Raw genomic sequence first — 19,622 nt, 5'->3', positions numbered from 1 at the left:
CACAGTTACCTGCCCCTCTTCACAGTTACCTGCCCGTCTTCACAGTTACCTGCCCCTCTTCACAGTTACCTGCCCGTCTTCACAGTTACCTGCCCGTCTTCACAGTTACCTGCCCGTCTTCACAGTTACCTGCCTCTCTTCACAGTTACCTGCCCGTCTTCACAGTTACCTGCCCGTCTTCACAGTTACCTGCTCCTCTTCACAGTTACCTGCTCCTCTTCATACATTAGCACCATACCCGTGCTCGTAGGTTTCAGCGAAGTGGTAAACGTCTGAGACCTGCATCACTTCGGGCTTTCCTCCCACAATAAGCTCACTCACTCACCCATACTTTATTAATTTTGAAACATCGTCAGCCTTAGAGATATATCGTGTCTCAGCGTTAGAAATTGATACTAGTCCTATAGTCCTTACCAAACTGCCCAATAGTAAAGGTATCCTAAGGACTAGTAGAAATTGGCCCATTTTAAGGGTTTTGCTACATGTTATCATTATAAGGACTAGTGGACAAAAACTGTTAGTTTCAAACCCTGTGTCTTTATTCAGTTGAAATAATTCAAACAATTACTTCTACAATCTACAAGGAGTTACGATGAAACGAACTAAATAAGTAGTCTTAACATTATATGAAAGACAGTTGGGCAGGTGGAAGAAACTTTGCAGCCCGACAGACAAAAGAACAGCCGCGGGGAGTCCCTTATTTCGGACACTGGGTGCCGTTGTTTGTTCTCTGCATGTTAATGCATGTTTTGAATTACAGCATTTTTTTTATATGAGACCATGGATAGTTTGATGGTTGTATCTTTTGTTGACTTTTGTTAAATTACATTGGTTCATGTTGTTTGTTCGGACAGCAATCTAATCTTCTCCTGTGTTGCAGACACCATTTCTGAACGAAGGTTTTTCTGTAGCATTGGTTGCCAATGTCTCTTTTCATTTGACCTTTGCTATTACAGCATTCAAAACTGGCACTAGTCCTATATTCCTTATAATTAAGGTAATATAGTAGAAATTTGCCCTTTTGAGTGAGTGAGCGAGTGAGTTGGGTTTAACGCTGCTTTTAACAGTATTCCAGTCATATCGCAGCGTGTCAGCTTAATGTGGGAGGAAAGCCCGAAGTGATGCAGGTTATAGACGTTTACCACTTCGGTGAAACCCACGAGCACGGGTATAGTGCTGACAAACCTAGAAACATAATTGGGGCGAAACCGGGATTCGAACTCACAATCATAGGTTTCTGGTGTGCCCAAGGGATGCAACTCTGCACAGCGAATCGCGGCGCCTTAGACGACTGAGCCACCCATACCCTCTGCCCTTTTGAAGGACTAAACATTTTTCTATTGCTGCTATTTTTTACGGGTTTGTTTTTGTTTGCGATAATCTATGTATCAGTTATCCAAAAAACTGATCAATTCTATCTGACAGCATCAACATCAACGGGAACCAGTTCATTCCACTGGATAATCATTTCATGAATAAAATGAAACTCAGTACATTTATAGTGGCTTGTTTACACTGGTTTATTATGTACATGTTATGTAATGAAAATTATGGACGTGATTAACTTGGATTGGATGTTGGGACTTGTTTCGTTGTACCCTGATAGCTTGGCATGCTGCTCATGATATCAATCACTGGTTTGTATGTATCAGGTTCAGTTATGTACAGACTGCCGTCATATTGCTGGAATATTGCCGACGGTGACGTAACACAAGTATTATTATTATTATTATTATGATTGTGTAACAGTATAGACATGATTGATTCAAGATTTTCAAGATTCTACAAATTGTAGACATAAAAGTTGTGTGTTGATTTTATTAAGTTTAATATAGTTAATAACAGTTATTGCATTTGTCTCTATGTGAGTGAGTGAGTATGGTTTTACGCAGCTTTTAGCAATATTCCAGCAACATCGCGGCGGGGGACACCAGAAATGGGCTTCACACATTGTACCCATGTCGGGAATCGAACCCGGGTCTTCGGTATGGCGAGCGAACGCTTTAACCTCTTGGCTACCCGACCGCCCCTTGTCTCTATGTACGCGGTAGTACCTTTAGTGGACATCTAGATGCTGTGTACCCTGTAGTGGACATGCAGGTCTAATGTTTAGAGGAAGGCCGACTTTTTGTACCTTTGCTTCTGTAAACATGGTAAATAAATAATTAAAAAACTGGGGATATTTCCAGGTAAGGATAGGTCCCCACTATAAGAGGTAACCAAATGGATCAGTGACATGGCTGATTGCGTGTCATTGTTGTGTGGATTGTTTCTCGAAGTATTGGTCACTTGATTGTCTGGTCCAGACTAGACTATTTACAGGCCGCCATCATATAGCTGTAATATTGCGAGTGTGGTGATAAACAATAAACAAAAGTAAATAAAATGAAAAATATATGATTATCATTATTTTGACCTTCTTAAAACTGCCAATAGCTGTTATACAGTGTCTGAATCCTTTTATTCCTGTTTTTGTTTCTATTATTATTATTGATGTTTAATGGAGAACATGGTAATCCTGTTACCATGGTTTCTGGCTCTCTCAGAGCTTCTATCTTGTGTTCTCATATGCATCCATCCTGTATCACGTGCCTTCATGTTCGTGTATATATCATTTGTGATATTTTTACACCTCGTTGTCTCCTAGTGCAATATATACCAATCACCAATGTACAGCGCATTGATATATTATGTATAAATAAATATATATATATATATATATATATATATATATATATAATTGATTCCTCAATTTATCCAAAATTCATTTCATATAGTCTTGGTGATAAATTGGGAAATGTCTCTACATGATAGTCAGAAATGTCTTTGTGGTAGCATGAGCTTTGATACTTGGGGAGGGAATAAAATATAAGCAGCACATTTTGCAAAATATTCAAGGATGACTTTGTGGTCAAATTTTTAAGGAAACTTCATAAAGGTAGGTGCGAAATGTTGAAATTATTCAGTAATAATAATGGTGACTGGGTGATCGAGCTGTCTTTATATATATGCAAATACTGTTAAATTGAGGCTTCCGTCTGAAGTTAGGCCTAAGATTTGCTTAGTTGCACTTTTTCACATTTTCATTTATTCTGAGGTCAAGAGTTTCTATTTTGGTGTTTTTCATTATTTGTCAGAGCCTAATGTGTCAGCATGGGTGATGGGCGATTTTCAAGATGATTGTTATACTTTCATGTATTGATTCCAATATTTAAGATTTATTTACTCACTCAGTGCAAATTTTAGTAGAATTTTGCTAAAACTTAAACTTTCTTACAGATTGTTTGCAAGGGTATGCCTTCATTACTGAGATATGATTTCATCTGTGCATGTTTTTCATTCCATTTGTGTACATGAAGTAAATACTTTCACAACTTCAGATGTTGTCTTGTCATGCTTAGATGTATACCACTCAAAAGAAGTTAAAGAACACCCGATATGACTATCGTTATTCTGTAATGGCCTGGGTTAGAATAGGTGTTCAGCAACCCATGCTTGCCGTAAAAGGCGACTAACGGGATCGGGTGGTCAGGGTCGCTGAGTTGTTTGATACATGTCATCGATTCCATTTGCGCCGTTAGATGCTCATGATATTGATCACTGGATTGTCTGGTCCAGACTGGATTTTTTACAGACCGCTGTCATATAGCTGGAATATTGCTGAGTGCGGCGTTAAACAACAAACCAACCAACCAACTGTAATGGCCATGTAGCTAAGAGGTCTTTGTTGCAACAACTCAATCATGTTCCACTTGTCATTGGGTTTGAATCCCTTCTTTGCCAGTCTTCTGGGCACAATGTGAAGTGGTAGAAATATTCAACCTCCATCTGTTTTTAATTTTTGCGAGAATGAAGCAATATTGCAAGAAAAGGACTTCACACATTGTACCAACTTGGGACATGATGAGTGAGTGAGTGAGAAGGTTTTACGCCGCTTTTAGCAATATTCCAGAAACATCAAGACAGGGACACCAGAAATGGGCTTCACACATTGTACCCATGTCGGGAATCGAACCCGGGTTTTCGGCGTGATGAGGGAACGCTTTAACCACTAGGCTACCCGACCACCCCTGGGGCATGGAGAAGACTTTTACCACTGGGCTACCCCACTGTTGACCTGTGAAGATCTTTTAAAACAGATGTCTGTGCTTGCCGCAACTAACGGGATCGGATAGTCACGCTAGCTGACTAGGTTGAGGCGTGTCATCATATCCCAATTGCTGTGATCGATGCCCATGATGTCAATCACTGGATTGTCTGGGCAAGATTTGATTATTTACAGACAGCTGTCATATAGCTGGAATATTGCTGAGTGAGGCGTTTAACAACAAACTAACACCACTACCATCCTGAAGTGGAGTTAGTCTAAAATGGAGTTAGAAACCTCAATCCATTATTTTGTAATGAAAACAACACAATTGTTACAATTTCATTTGCATTCATTCATTTTTACATATGTACACATTCACACAGACAGAAAATTATCTGTGATATAGAGGAAATCCCACTTACGGAACCACAATACGTTCTGCTTTACAAAACCATAGAGATGTCTATGGGAAGGAATATTTTGAGAGAAGTCTTACTGCATTCCAAAACTGAAGTTAAATTCTGCTTATGTTGGTAACAAAAATCACAAGGGTCACATTATGTAACTCCGAATATAAAAAACGCACTTATATTTAGGATTACACTTTCTTAGTACACTGCAGTAAGTACAAAGCTTTTTTGGGTTGAGTCCTGTCCTGGATTGGAACCCAAACTCAAAAGTGTAATCCGAAACGTTTTACATTAGACCACTTTCTGAAAAAAGCATTGTATATTCCTAAACTTAGAAATCATTTCAATTAGGTTGTAGTCAGTGACATCGTTATACAAACAATTGTGTATTGAAACAAGAAACATTGTGTTGCCAAAATAAATAGAACAGATTCAATTGTCTTCAGGCACTTCCAGATAACAACTTGTCACATGACATCATCTTCTAAAGGTGAGCTTCAGTTCCTGGGTACTATTCTTGAAGCTTTCAATGGACAAGAAGTTCTATAGTAATCATATTAGTAATTTACTGCTGTGTTACATATTTTTAATAAACATAAATATTTGTACAAATACATGATTGGAAGCCTCAGTCGCCAGTCACATTATCACAAGTCTAATCGGCGACTAATCGGGTGGTCAGACTCGCTGACTTGGTTGATCAATGTCATCGTATCCCAATTTTGTGGATCGATGCTCATGATGTCAATCACTGGATTGTCTGGTCCAGATTCGATTTTTTACAGACTGCCGTCATATAGCTGGAATATTGCTGAGTGAGGCTTTAAACAACAAATAAACAAACAAACAAGTCTAATCGTGAGACGGGTTCGTGGATGATGAACATCCATGGCAGCAGCTTTTGATATGTCCCTTTTTCTCACATGATTACAGACAACTGTTGAGTGAGTGAGGTTTAACAGTATTCCAGTTATATCACTGTGTCAGCTCAATGTGGGAGGAAAGCCTGAAGTGATTCAGAATCTTAGACGTGAAACCCACGGGCATGGCGCTGACAGACCTAGAAACATTTTCAGGGTGAACCAGGATTCAAACCCACAGCAAAAGGTTTCGGGCATGCCAAAGGGACATAACTCTGCACAGCGAATTGTGTTGCCTTCGACTGCCTTGGCCATCCCTGCCCCCACAGACTACAGGGGCAGACACCATAGGTCATATCCACAGCTTGTTTCTGAGTAGTGGTTCCTGTAAAATACTAGATTCTTTGACCAAACAACTTAATCCTACAGACTATCACTTGCCTCTGACCAACAGACAAGTTTCTGTGTCTATCCCTGTGCCGTCTGGAATAACAGTCTGCATACATAGGTCTCAACTTTTATCAAGTAAAGCTGGTAAATCTCTATTTTGACGAAGTCGTGAGGGAGCAAGTATGTTTTTACTGTTGTTTAACGCCGCACTCAGCAATATTCCAGCTAAGACGGCGGTCTGTAAATAATCGAGTCTGGACCAGACAATCCAGTGATTGATATCATGAGCATCGATCCACACAATTGGGATCGATGACATGCATCAACCAAGTCAGCGAGCCTGACCACCCGATCCCGTTAGTCGCCTCTTACGACAAGCATAGTCGCCTTTTACGGCAAGCATGGGTTGCTGAAGACCTTTTCTATCCCGGCTCTTCACAGGCCTAATGCCAAAATAAGACAGTGAAGGCCCAGTTGCTGGACACTGCATTGCAATTCACCTTGCCAGAAACTTTGGATTCCCAGATTCACCCAGACCATGTTTCTTGCTTTGTCAGCACCACGCCCATGCTTGGTAAATGTCTAAAGCCTGCATGACTTTGGGCCGTAACATAACAATACTATTCGAAGAGGGGTTAATACCAACCCAATCACAATTGCAACAGTATCACAAGTCGTTTTTTACCAAACACAAAACAATTGCAACAGTAACAATGCCCTCCAGAGTCACCCCTTCCTTTTAGACAGAAAGGCACTATTAATCAATTCAATCAACTCGGATCGTGCATCTTCATAAACAGTGACTTTTAGCCCTTCTCTGTTTCTGACAGTTAGTTCTCCGTGGAATCATGTTCATCAGAAGTCATTAATCTCAGCAGAAGATAAGCCGAAGCACTCCTGGTAAATTATCCACATCAGAAAGTAGTTCCGGCAGTGACTGAGTTTCCTGTTCGGCAATTTGACAGTCGGTGGTAGCACTCTCCTGCAACTGTAAGTTGGGTCATGACTGCATCTTGAACTCTTTGTTCAGTGCGTCCAGACTGTTTGAGTCACAGGCGTTGTAGAGGTCAGGTCGGCCGAGCATAGAGAGGGTCATTCGAAGAGTTGACCAGATGTTGGTGGACATGACAGACTCTGGGCCGTTTGGGCCTCGACTCTGCTGCTGCATGTTCAGAGCTGTTAAAAAATGCTCAGCTGCCTCTCTGAAAAAAGAAAAAGGATTAGGAATTACCGTATTCGACAAAATAAGCGCCCTGGGAATTTCCTTGTGAATTTATAATTTTCTCGGTAATGAACAACTGGAAAATATCTCTCACTTTTAAAAGGCAACATGACCCTCCTTAATCAAGCCATCATCTGAATACACAACCCTTGTTAAAGCAGTACACTCGATAAACATGACCCTCGTTAAAGCAGGAGTACACTCGATAAACATGACCCTTGTTAAAGCGGGAGCACACTCGATAAACATGACCATTGTTACAGCAGGAGAACACTCGATAAACATGACCCTTGTTAAAGCGGGAGCACACTCGATAAACATGACCCTCGTTAAAGCAGGAGTGCACTGGATAAACATGACCCTCGTTAAAGCAGGAGTACACTCGATAAACATGACCCTCGTTAAAGCAGGAGTACACTCGATAAACATGACCCTTGTGAAAGCGGGAGTACACTGGATAAACATGACCCTCATTAAAGCGGGAGTACACTCGATAAACATGACCTTCGTTAAAGGAGGAGTACACTGGATAAACATGACCCTCGTTAAAGCAGGAGTACACTCGATAAACACAACCCTCGTAAAAGGAGGAGTACACTCGATAAACATGACCCTCGTTAAAGCAGGAGTACACTCGATAAACATGACCTTCGTTAAAGGAGGAGTACACTCGATAAACATGACCCTCGTTAAAGCAGAGTACACTCGGTAAACATGACCCTCGTTAAAGCAGGAGTACACTCGATAAACATGGCCCTCGTTAAAGCAGAAGTACACTTGATAAACATGACCCACCTTAAAGCAGGAGTACACTCGATAAACATGACCCTCGTTAAAGCGGGAGTACACTCCATAAACATGACTGTCCGAAAACAACTAATCGGCCGATATATTCTCACTTCGACAATGTCAAGGAAGGCTACAATTGAATCTAGCATAAGGATGTCTGATAATGAATAGCCATTAACGTTCAATCGTGTCAGGCAGCCACAGTGAGTGAGTGGGTATGGTTTTACGCCGCTTTTAACAATATTCCAGCAATATCACGGCGGGGGACACCAGAAATGGGCTTCACACATTGTACCCATGTCGGGAATCGAACCCGAGTCTTCAGCGTGACGAGCAAACGCTTTAACCACTAGGCTACCCGAACGCCCCCAGGCAGCCACAGAGCAATGTTTTTTGTTATTACTTCTTCCCGTGGAAGACATGCATTCCTTGTGTCAAAATCAATGACTTATCATTAGACAGTCCTGAGTATTTTTCATATCAACCTGAGCAAACAGAAAATTTGTGTTCAAACCCTTCAGACCTACCTGTGAGCACCAAGGTTTATACAGGCGATGCCAAGATTATACCGAGATCGGATAAACCCGGGTGACAGCTGCAATGCATTGTGGTACGCTTCTACCGCCTCCTCGCTCCTGTTGCCGTTAGCCAGAGTAGCCCCCAGCTTGTTCCACAGCAAGGCATCCTGGGATACAAGAGTGAGTGAAAAACACGACAGAAATCAACAAAGGGAATGTATTTACGGTTTGGAGACAACAGAGAGCTTGAAATTTAGGCGCTTTTCTATATACGACTGTGACGTCATATCTTTTGCATCACAATCAGCGATATGACGTCATAATGGTGATGTGTGATGTAGAGGGAAAGCCTTGCAAAGCTTGCTTTGTTTTCTTTAGGGATGCCCACCTCATGTTAGCTTACCATGTTGCCGTGCTTATATGCTTTCAATGCCTGTCATATGTTCGAGTGAAGTAGTACGGTGTAAACAAACTGCTTGAGTATGTACAGCACCATATTTTGTTCGGTGATTCCGTCATTCAGATCGATAACCCACTCAAAACACTGAACTCAACCCATGCCGCTTCACTCAGTATATTTGCTAACACCAAAGAGTTCGCGTTTTATTTTATCATGGTAGAATGGAGATAAACATACTGTGTTTTCAATGTAGAGCTAGGTTACCTGTAGATTTAACCGCGCTAAATTTAACATTTGAAACCTCACGCTGTGCGTTCGGTTCCAAATTCAATTTAGCGGGGTTAAATCTACAGGTAACCTAGCTCTACATTGAAAACACAGTATGTTTATCTCCTAAATATCATACCTCAAAAAGCCTGGTGTAAGCTTGGAGTAAGTATTGTGAAAATATATTAGTCTGGACCCAGTAATGGCTGAAAAATAACTCCTTGGTTACAATTACTGATATTAAGTCGTGATTGGTAAGCTAGAATTTGAGTTAATCCTGAAATTTGTTTAGCATATTTGACCAGGAATGGTTCTGTCCATTCTAAAGGGCGCCACAGTATTCTAAACTGTTATAGGGAGTGACTGAGTTGGGAAGAACGCCTGTTTGAATAGCGTCTTAGTCATAACACAGGTGTCAGCTTATTGTGGGAAGAAAACCTGAAGTGATGCCGGTCTAAGTTGTTTACCACTTTGGTGAAACCATGACAGGCACTGACAAACCAAGACACATAATCAGGGCGAATCTGGGATCTGAATTGACGAAAACATGTTCCTGGCATGTGTAAGGGATGCAACTCTGCACACAACTCTGACTGTGCTAACTGTTATAGAGAACATGGTTGTTTTATATCTGACCTTGGGTTTGACTTGCAGCGCCGCCTGGAAGCAGTCCACAGCCTTGTTGTATTCTCCACTGAGGTTGAACAGGACGCCCAAGGCACACTGGAACACGGAATACTTGGTACATGGACAGTGTGAATGTTGTAACTAGGGCTGGGACGAGTCCAACTTTACTACCCGGGTACCTGACCCTCTATTACTCGACCCTACCTGGGTACCAAAGCCCCTATCATCCAACCCTACCCGGGTACCAAAGCCCCTATCATCCAACCCTACCCGGGTACCAAAGACCCTATCATCCGACCCTGCCCTGGTACCAAAGCCCCTATCATCCGACCCTACCTGGGTACCACAGCCCCTATCATCCGACCCTACCAGGGTACCAAATCCCCTATCATCCGGCCATACCAGGGCACCAAAGCCCCTATCATTCGACCCTACCTGGGTACCAAACCCCCTATCATCCAGCCCTACCCAGGTACCAAAACCCCTATCATCTGGCCATAGCAGGGCACCAAAGCCCCTATCATCCGGCCCTACCCAGGTACCAAATCCCCTATCATCTGACCCTACCCGGGTACCAAAGCCCCTATCATCCGGCCATACCAGGGCACCAAAGCCCCTATCATCCGACCCTACCCAGGTACCAAACCCCCTATCATCCGGCCCTACCCAGGTACCAAAGCCCCTATCATCCAACCCTACCCGGGTACCAAATCCCCTATCATCCAACCCTACCCGGGTACCAAAGACCCTATCATCCGGCCATACCAGGGCACCAAAGCCCCTATCATCCGACCCTTCCTGGGTACCACAGCCCCTATCATCCGACCCTACCAGGGTACCAAATCCCCTATCATCCGGCCATACCAGGGCACCAAAGCCCCTATCATCTGACCCTACCCAGGTACCAAACCCCCTATCATCCAACCCTACCCGGGTACCCACTGCAGGCCTTAAGAGTTGGGAACAAAATGTCTGATTGGAAATTGTTTTACCGCAGTCCTGGCCAAAACTAGTTAGATACATGTATCAAACGATCAAATCATGGGTACACAGAAGTTGACTGAAGTGTTATCTTTACTCAAACAAATACAAGCCGAAAGGAATGTGTGCATCGTCAGAAAGAAATGCAAACGTTTGCGACTTGTAGTGTAACCACTGAGCTCTGATGAGTTTTTGTCATTAAACAATATATCATGTGACTAACCACGGGTCCGGGTGGTCGAGTGGGTCCCGGGGTCCTACTCACGGCCCACCTGACCCGAGTTACCCGTCCTAGCCCGAGTTGTAATGTCACAGTCAGCATTTTTTCAACAATATCATGGGATCCTGCATATAATCGAGTCTGGACAGTTACTGACAGTCTGACAGGGAGAACAAAATTGAACTTGTGTATACTTCTATCAAAACTCGACACCTAGACATGTTTGTAATCCAATATATTACTTCTCTCCAAGATTTCATTCAATTTTGTTTACATTGATTTTGGCAAAATTGTGTATGATCTGATTGGCAAATAACATCAACTGACAATGAACTCGCCTTTGAACGAACATTAGTAGTAATAGCTACGTCTTTAGTCTTACTATCAATTCCTATGAAATTTCTTTTCAGTTATAATGGCCATTTTTTAAACAGAATCACCCTTAGAGCGGGATAAAATGTGTAAACAGCTAGGAAATTGCTATTTCCGGCTTAATTCCCGAGACAAATGCACATGTAATTTAAATATCTGCATATGAAACATTGTCTGGCATCCAGAACACAATACCATTGATTTTGTAAATCATCATGTCTGGTGATGTTTTATTGTAAATTTCATGTTTTCATTGACCAAATTAGCAAACGGCAAAATAAGCACACAAACTCCTATTGCTGCCATGACGATAACATATAACACGACATGCGCAGGAAAGCAGTGTGCAGTTAAAGGGAAGTAACTGCACGCTACATTGGATAGCATTGTTTTTATGAATTTGTAGCATTTCACTGCCAGGGTGGTGTGTTCAAGACTTGGATATTTAAGGACTTTATTTTTTGGAAAACGGAAATATAAATGAAACGTGTGGCAGAGTCTTGTGCCTGAGAACCAAGACTTTCTTTTTTTTAGCCTAATCTTTATTTTAGTCAGCCTTTAAGGTGGCCTACTCTGACCTGGACTCCCCACACATGTGTATGATTTTACGTCGCTTTAGGCAATATTCCAACAATATCACGGCGGGGGACACCAGAAATAGGCTTCACACATTGTACCCATGTCAGGAATCGAACCCAGGTTTTCCGCGTGACAAGCGAACGCTTTAACCTCTAGGCTACCTGACCGCTCCTTTCTTCATCATATGTATCACATAGATGCTTGTTTCTATAAAATCAAACTCCCATATGATAAACTGGAGCAAGCCTATTCAACTAAGAATTGGCTCTCACTTTGTTAGATTTCATCAGAGTATGAACGACAGAGACAAACCATGGTAAGCCGTCACTCCAAGTGTGTTCATACTCCAGCAAACTCTCACAAAGTGAAGGTCAATTCTTACTATGGTTTGATCTTGTGATTGTGAGTAAGATAGCGTCACCTGTACATCGGCGTCTATCCTGCCGCGGTCCTCCATGCGGACAGCCTTCAGGTACAGATCCTTCACTTCCTCGTAGTCTTGGCTGCAGAGACAGGGCAGTGTGCATGAGATGAGCACCACGTCATTTCAGATTGAGATTGTACATACAAACAGTCCATGTAATGTCTGGTAGTGCTCTCTTGTTTGGGGCAAAAATTATATATCATCCACAACTAGCTCCCACAGGAGATAATCGCTTGGGTGAAATCAAGAAATGATCCACACATTGTACCCATGTCGGGAATCAAACCAGGGTCTTTGAAGTGACGAGTGAAGGCTTTAACCACGAAGCTACCCGACCGCCCCGTGTTTCCGGAGATCAGAGAAAAATCTCACCTTAACGCACCCTTGGAATGCGCATGCGATCCACAAGCATCACTCTCTTGGTTTCAACTAGATTTCGGATTGAGTGAGTATTTTTAAACGCCGCTTTTAGCAATATTCCAGCAAAGTCACGGCTTGGGACACCAGAAATCGGCTTCACACATTCTACCCATGTCAGGAATCGAACCCGGGTCTTTGGTGTGACAAGTGAACGCTTTAACCACTAGGCTACCTGACCGCCCCCATACATTTTCGAAATGAGTAGAGATAAGTAACAAGTATGAGTCAGCACTATTCCAGCTACATGACCCCGGTCTGTAAATAATTGAGTCTGGACCAGACAGTCCAGTGACTGACATTCTGAGCATCGATCCACGCAATTGGGATATGATGACATGCATCAACCAAGTTGGCGAGCCTGACCACCCACTTTAACCACTAGGCTACCCAACCGCCCCCAACTTCTTAATGACTCTACCCAGGTAGAGGTAAAAATGAACCCGGCCTACTTCCACCCTCCACCCCACCCCCCCATCCCCCCTATATGCAGGTGACTCACCTTGACATGAAGGACGAGGTGACTGGCTTCTCCCCCAGAGGCCCTGGCACCAGACTGGCATACTTGGGGCTGTGTTTCAGCCAGGACTTGAGGGCGTGGCAGGCGTAGGACCCCAGGGACTCGTTGGTGTAACTCACAGCCAGTGACAGCCAGGCGGTCAGGTTAGTGGGAGATAACTCTAAACACCTGATCAGCACAAACAGGAAGTGGGTGACATTGAGGTCAACAACTTTCACAACAGTATGTCACTCTTAACACATGTCAGATGGAGAATCAAGTCCAAAGACAAAAGTTCCCAATCTCACTAAAGTTCTAATCAGGCAGTCAGCATCAAGTCTTTGAAATTCTTATCTCATTCCTGTACCTCATTAATGAATATAAACAGTCAGTTCTGAATGCAAAAAAATATAATCGTTCTGTAATATTGTTGTGAATATTTCACACATCCTATCATTTCTGAGCACCATGGCATCCACACCCAAATGAGTGAGTGAGTGAGTGAGTTGGGTTTAACGCCGCTTTTAACAGTATTCCAGTTATTTCACGGCATGTCAGCTTAATGTGGGAGGAAAGCCCAAAGTGTTGCAGGTCTCAGACGTTTACCACTTCGGTGAAACCCACGAGCACAGGTATGGTGCTGACAAACCTAGAAACATAATTGGGGCGAACCGGGATTCGAACCCACAATCATAGGTTTCTGGCGTGTCCAAGGGACGCAACTCTGAACAGCAAATCGCGGCGCCTTAGACGACTGGGCCACCCGTGCCCCCCACACCCAAATGAGTGTACTAAGGAGGGTATAATTTTGTGTATTTATGTGTTCTCTTTTGCTAAGATCAAATTTTCAAATCAAGGTGGTAAAGAAATCAAACCAAATCATTATAGAAAGCTGACATCTGATTGGCTCAAGAACCCACACATTCATCAAATAGACTGGTCAAAGGTCAAAGTTCACTCAGGGTTAACCTGAGGTGACCTTCCATGGAGGTGTTGTCATATCTTCACACAGAAAGGTATTGTATCGGCGTAAAGGATATGAGATTGGCGCTATTCCACATAGATATGTTAGCACCATGATTCTATGTTAAAGTATGGAAGTTGAGTCTTAGTGTTGAGACTGCATTGTGAGATAGCACTATGTCTTGTACTGGGAAATACAGTAGATCCATCAATTACTGTTGATTTTGTAGCATCATCCAAGTACCATCAAGTAAGTGAGTGAGTGAGTTGGGTTAAACGTCGCTTTTAACATTATTCCAGTTATATCACGGCGTGTCAGCTTAATGTGGGAGGAAAGTCCGAAGAGATGCAGGTCTAAGACGTTAACACTTCGGTGAAACCCACGAGCACGGGTATGGTGCTGATAAACCTAGAAAGATAAGTTGGGTAACCAGGATTCAAACCCACAATCATAGGTTTCTGGTGTGCCCAAGGGACACAACTCTGCACACAGAATTAGAAGACTGGGCCACCAAGCATCAAGTATGTCAATTGGGACAGCGGCGCCCCCAACCCCTCCACACACACAAATAGTTGGCTATTCTCACCTTTTGAGAGCTGCTATGGCCGCAGGTTCATTTTCATTCTCAGCCTGTGACGTTCCCAGGTACTGCCAGGCCTGAAACACATGAACATACAGTGATGCAGGAAGCACTTGGAATGAAGCTCATTAAATGTGCCAATCTTACGTTCAGAAAATGTAACACAACATATGTGACCCACCAGGAGAAATAGGAACTTATTGGTACTGGGATCCAATTGTGCCATGACGTCATAAAGACATTTGATGTCAACTTACTTCAGTGAAGATTGATATATGTGATGTCATGTATCTCTGTAATAAATATGAATCGAAGATTGTGAGTTGCATTTTTGTGTTCGGAAGATGCAATAGTATTAAAATATAACAAGTATTTGTCACAGAGTGACGAAATATCCCCCCCCCGTACACCATAGTACCAAATATGAAGACAATCCAGCGATTAGTTCTTGAGATATTGTGGCAACACCGTTTTCCAACTCCAAAAACAGATTTGCCTGCTGTGACCTTGAAAATGGGGTCAAGGTCACCAAATCTGACAGGTGTATGCGGTGTCTGTATATACACTATAGTTCCAAATATGAAGACAATCCAGAGATTAGTTCTTGAGATATCGCGGCAACACTGTTTTCTAACTCCAAAAGCAGATTTGCCTGCTGTGACCTTGAAAATGGGATCAAGGTGACCAAAACCGACTGGTGTCTGCGGAGTCTGTATATACACCATAGTTCCAAATATGAAGACAATCCAGTGTTTAGTTCTTGAGATATCGCGGCAACACTGTTTTCTAACTCCAAAAGCAGATTTGCCTGCTGTGACCTTGAAAATGGGATCAAGGTGACCAAAACCGACTGGTGTCTGCGGAGTCTGTATATACACCATAGTTCCAAATATGAAGACAATCCAGTGTTTAGTTCTTGAGATATCGCGGCAACACCGTTTTCCAACTCTAAAAGCAGATTTGTCTGCTGTGACCTTGAAAATGGGGTCAAGGTCACCAAAACCGACTGGTGTCTGCGGAGTCTGTATATACACCATAGTTCCAAATATGAAGACATTCCAGAGATTAGTTCTTGAGATATTGCGGCAACACCGTTTTCCAACTCCAAAAGCAGATATGCCTGCTGTGACCTTGAAAATGGGGTCAAGGTCACCAAAACCGACTGGTGTCTGCAGAGTCTGTATATACACCATAGTTCCAAATATGAAGACAATCCAGTGTTTAGTTCTTGAGATATCGCGGCAACAAACAGGTGGGACGTACGGACGGACGTACGGACAGTCGTGAATACTATATCCCCCGCTTCGCGCTTTCGCGCGGCGGGGGATAATGAGTGAGTGAGTTTGATTTTACGCCACTTTTAGCAATATTCCAGCAATATCACGGCGGGGGACACCTGAAATGAGCTTCACACATTGGACACATGTCGCGAATTGAACCCGGGTCTTCAGCGTGACGAGCGAACGCTTTAACCATTAGGCTACCTGAACACCCCTAAAATAGAAAGTAAAGTCAAAATGTGATTTTTCACCCATAAGGTCCCTTATCTCATGGTTGGTCACTATATCGAATCACAGTTCAGGATCAGTAGCAGGATTATGTAAAGTTGTTAACAAATCAAAGAATGCAATGGAGAACTGAGGATTTGGCCCCCACAGATGACCCCAATGGAGGGGGATGGACCAGAGACCCTGGGTGTAACAGTGTGTCATGAGAGCTGGATGCCTGACCTTCCCGGAATACCCCAGGGGAGGGGCCAGGAACCCTGGGTGTAACTGTGTGTAAGAGAGTTAGTGTTATGAGAGCTGGCGACCTAGACTTCCATGAATACCCCCAGGGGAGGGGCCAGAGACCCTGGGTGTAACAGTGTGTCATGAGACCTGGAGACCTAGACTCCCCGGAATACCCCCAGGGGAGGGGCCAGAGACCCTGGGTGTAACAGTGTGTCATGAGAGCTGGCGACCTAGACTTCCATGAATACCCCCAGGGGAGGGGCCAGAGACCCTGGGTGTAACAGTGTGTCATGAGACCTGGAGACCTAGACTCCCCGGAATACCCCCAGGGGAGGGGCCAGGGAACATATGTGACAACAGCATGTCTCCTCTACCTCCATGTGGGAGTCATCCTTCCTGACGGCGGCTTCAAACAGCAGCACGGCGTTGGGGATGTCTCCCTGCTCCAGCTTCTCCAGCCCGGCTGTGAAGGGGTTCGGATGCTCCAGCAGAGGGTTTTCCGACTCAAAACTGTAGTTCTGGAACATTCCAATTACAGTTACAATAAAAAGGTGTTAAATGTGATTTTTTATGACCTGTTTTTCAGATCCTCATACTAAACATTATTATATGTTTTCTTATCCTAACTATTGAAAATTATTTTGACCCCAAAATTTAAAGTACATGTACATTCACATGAAAAAGGAGGTAACTATTTACCCTACATTACTTATATACCATATTTTATCCAAAGCTTATCAATCCTACTTTTTACCTGTGATGCTTTAAAGAGTGAGTGAGTCTGGTTTTACGCTGCTTTTAGCAATATTCCAGCAAAATCACGGCGGGGGACACCAGAAATGGGCTTCACACATTGTACCCATGTCGGGAATCGAACCCACGTCTTCGGCGTGACGAGCAAACGCTTTAACCACTAGGCTACCTGAACGCCCCGATGCTTTAAAGATATGACTTAACAAACATTATATTTTTATTTTCATTTTGAAAACCAATCCTGTGTAATTTTAAGTAAACATTATGTAAACCATAAATATTTTGATGTAGAATGCAAAAATAAGAACTTGAATTAACTGAAAGGATGGACAACACATACAGTGATTGCCTCAACAGCCGTATCCCCAGTAAATACAAGTATGAAATTTTAACTTCAACAAAATGTAATTTGATAATCATGCCTTCAGGATACGTAGTTTCGTAACCAAATCTTCCAGTCTCCTACCTTGTATGGCTCAGTCTGCTCAAACTCTGTCAACCAGGGCTGACTGTCATTCCTGCAACATGCAACAATGATGAGTGAGTGAGTGAGTGAGCACGGTTTTACGCCGCTTTTAGCAATATTCCAGCAATATCACGGCTTCAGAAATGGGCTTCACACACTGTACCCATGTCGGGAATCGAACCTGGGTCTTCGGCATGACGAGCGAACGCTTTAACCACTAGGCTACCCGACCGCCCCGCAACAACGATGATGATGATGATGATGATGATGATGATGATACCTACATGCATTTATAGATGCTTAGCTTGTTTAGTAACCTTCGTCAAATTCATTAAATAGTTCTGTGAAAGTAGACGAGTTAAATGTGAACGAGAGGCTCATTACCAATAATATGGCATCAGCCATTTTCAAGTTTTCAAGATGGCTGTTGTGGCATACTTGAAATGATCCAGTCTCTATATAATTTCATCTTTCACACAGGTTAATTTAAACATCAATTCACCCGCTATCATAAAATGAAATTCCTAAGAAAATAAAAATGTTGATCCCTAATGATGCTATCCATCACACAGTTAAGGGCGCCAAGTCCCTCCTCCCTTTAATCCTGAATACCATCAAGTTTTTCACTGAGTTTCAATGTCTGCCCATAAATCGAGAATACTACTTAACACCAATCTAAAAAGCATTAAGAAAAGGTGCAATATGAGGTGAGGTGAGGTGAAATGGGGTTTAACGTCGCGTCCAAGATTATTGCTCTTATATAGCGACGTGCATGTACGTGTGTGTGTTTGTGTGGCTGCTTGGACTAGTCCTGACTGATGCCGATTTATAGTGCTAGCTCACTGAGATACCATGCTGCAGTTTAACATGAATACCCCACTCAGACACAGTATACTGACTCCGAGCCGACCAGTCCTTGTTTTAGCCCCTTAATGCCGAGCGCCAGACAGGGTAACAACAAGTACCATCTTTTAACGTCTTTTGGTATGACGCGGCCAGGGATCGAACACTGGACCTTCCACTCTCCGGGCGGACGCTCTACCATTAGGCCACCTGAGGCGGTCAGGTGCAATATGAAGATAAATTAGTGAAACAATATTATTTTGGGAACTTTTATGTACTGCGTTAATTGTACCACAATAATGAGTCCTGATTACCCTGTAAAGAGAGCCCTGAATCCCCCGTACCAAAAGGGAGTTCGCAGCCTCCAGTCATTCAAGCAGCTTGTTTGCAAAAGACGTTTGGAATAAAGAGATGACTCATTTGGCAGTGATGACTGGGGTCTTACAGCGTACACTGATATGCCACTTGTTTACAAATCAAGCGCAGCCTATAACTTGCTACCTGTCAACGTCTTCCCAGTGTTTTTGAAGGTTATCCCAGAAGGCCTCAGGCTCAGCATGAGTGGCTGAAAATTCCGCAAACTCCTCGGCCCACTTGTCAGTCACTGAAGCACCTGCCTGGAGAATAGAACAGCCAATAAAAACAACTGTTGCAATCAGAACAAATATGACACCACACACTGACAAGAAGAAAACTTTGGGACATCCCGTCACCATGGTAACAGTGTAAATAGAGGATCAATAATGGTAGACACATCGTAGCAGTCAAGTATTGTGCTAGCAGAGAAAGCATGTGTAAGTCTTATCTTATCAATATCTTTATTTATTATGAAGGTAATAGGCCCACTTCAAATAACAATTTACCATGTTTACAAACCGAGGATGGTGACACATCTAAAGTCATGTTTTTTTCTTATTTCAAATGAATAGTATATGTACAATGGAAGGAGTTTGAGTTGTATTGAGTCTCTGGATGAAAGAATATGTCTACAGTTAATAACATATACATTAACAATAAATTTTGTTGCAATGTACCTGGTTCTAAATTCATTATACACAGGACACGACAACAAGAAATAAATTTAAACTCTCTTCCTAATAACATAATGGACAATTCCATTTTTTGATATTTGTCTGGGTCAGGCATGTTTTTAATTCTCTATATTCTCTACAGGCACTTCTGGCATATAGTGCCCAACTTTGGAAAGGGATATTCCTG

The 19,622-nt window shown here is 42.8% G+C and overlaps 1 protein-coding gene across 2 annotated transcripts in view; it reads right to left on the bottom strand.

Annotated features, from left to right (window-relative positions):
* Positions 1–4,443: 4,443 nt before the first annotated feature.
* Positions 4,444–19,622, bottom strand: part of LOC139471175 (peroxisomal targeting signal 1 receptor-like) — a 30,014-nt gene continuing 14,835 nt past the window's right edge. For both annotated transcript variants that reach the window (XM_071253451.1, XM_071253452.1), the window contains exons 9-17: positions 18,906–19,021; positions 17,562–17,613; positions 16,717–16,860; positions 14,616–14,686; positions 13,069–13,254; positions 12,147–12,228; positions 9,583–9,669; positions 8,289–8,446; positions 4,444–6,952 (exon numbers count right to left, since the gene is read on the bottom strand). In XM_071253451.1, the coding sequence (XP_071109552.1) occupies positions 6,751–6,952; positions 8,289–8,446; positions 9,583–9,669; positions 12,147–12,228; positions 13,069–13,254; positions 14,616–14,686; positions 16,717–16,860; positions 17,562–17,613; positions 18,906–19,021 (1,098 nt within the window). In that variant the 3' untranslated portion in view covers positions 4,444–6,750. The remainder of the gene's footprint in view (positions 6,953–8,288; positions 8,447–9,582; positions 9,670–12,146; positions 12,229–13,068; positions 13,255–14,615; positions 14,687–16,716; positions 16,861–17,561; positions 17,614–18,905; positions 19,022–19,622) is intronic.

This window comes from Haliotis cracherodii, unplaced genomic scaffold, assembly GCF_022045235.1.
Source record: "Haliotis cracherodii isolate W230 unplaced genomic scaffold, xgHalCrac1.p SCAF_22, whole genome shotgun sequence".
Classification (NCBI taxonomy): Eukaryota; Metazoa; Mollusca; class Gastropoda; order Lepetellida; family Haliotidae; genus Haliotis; species Haliotis cracherodii.
The sequence above is the reverse complement of the archived record's forward strand: the minus strand, read 5'-3'. Positions and strand labels throughout refer to the sequence as shown.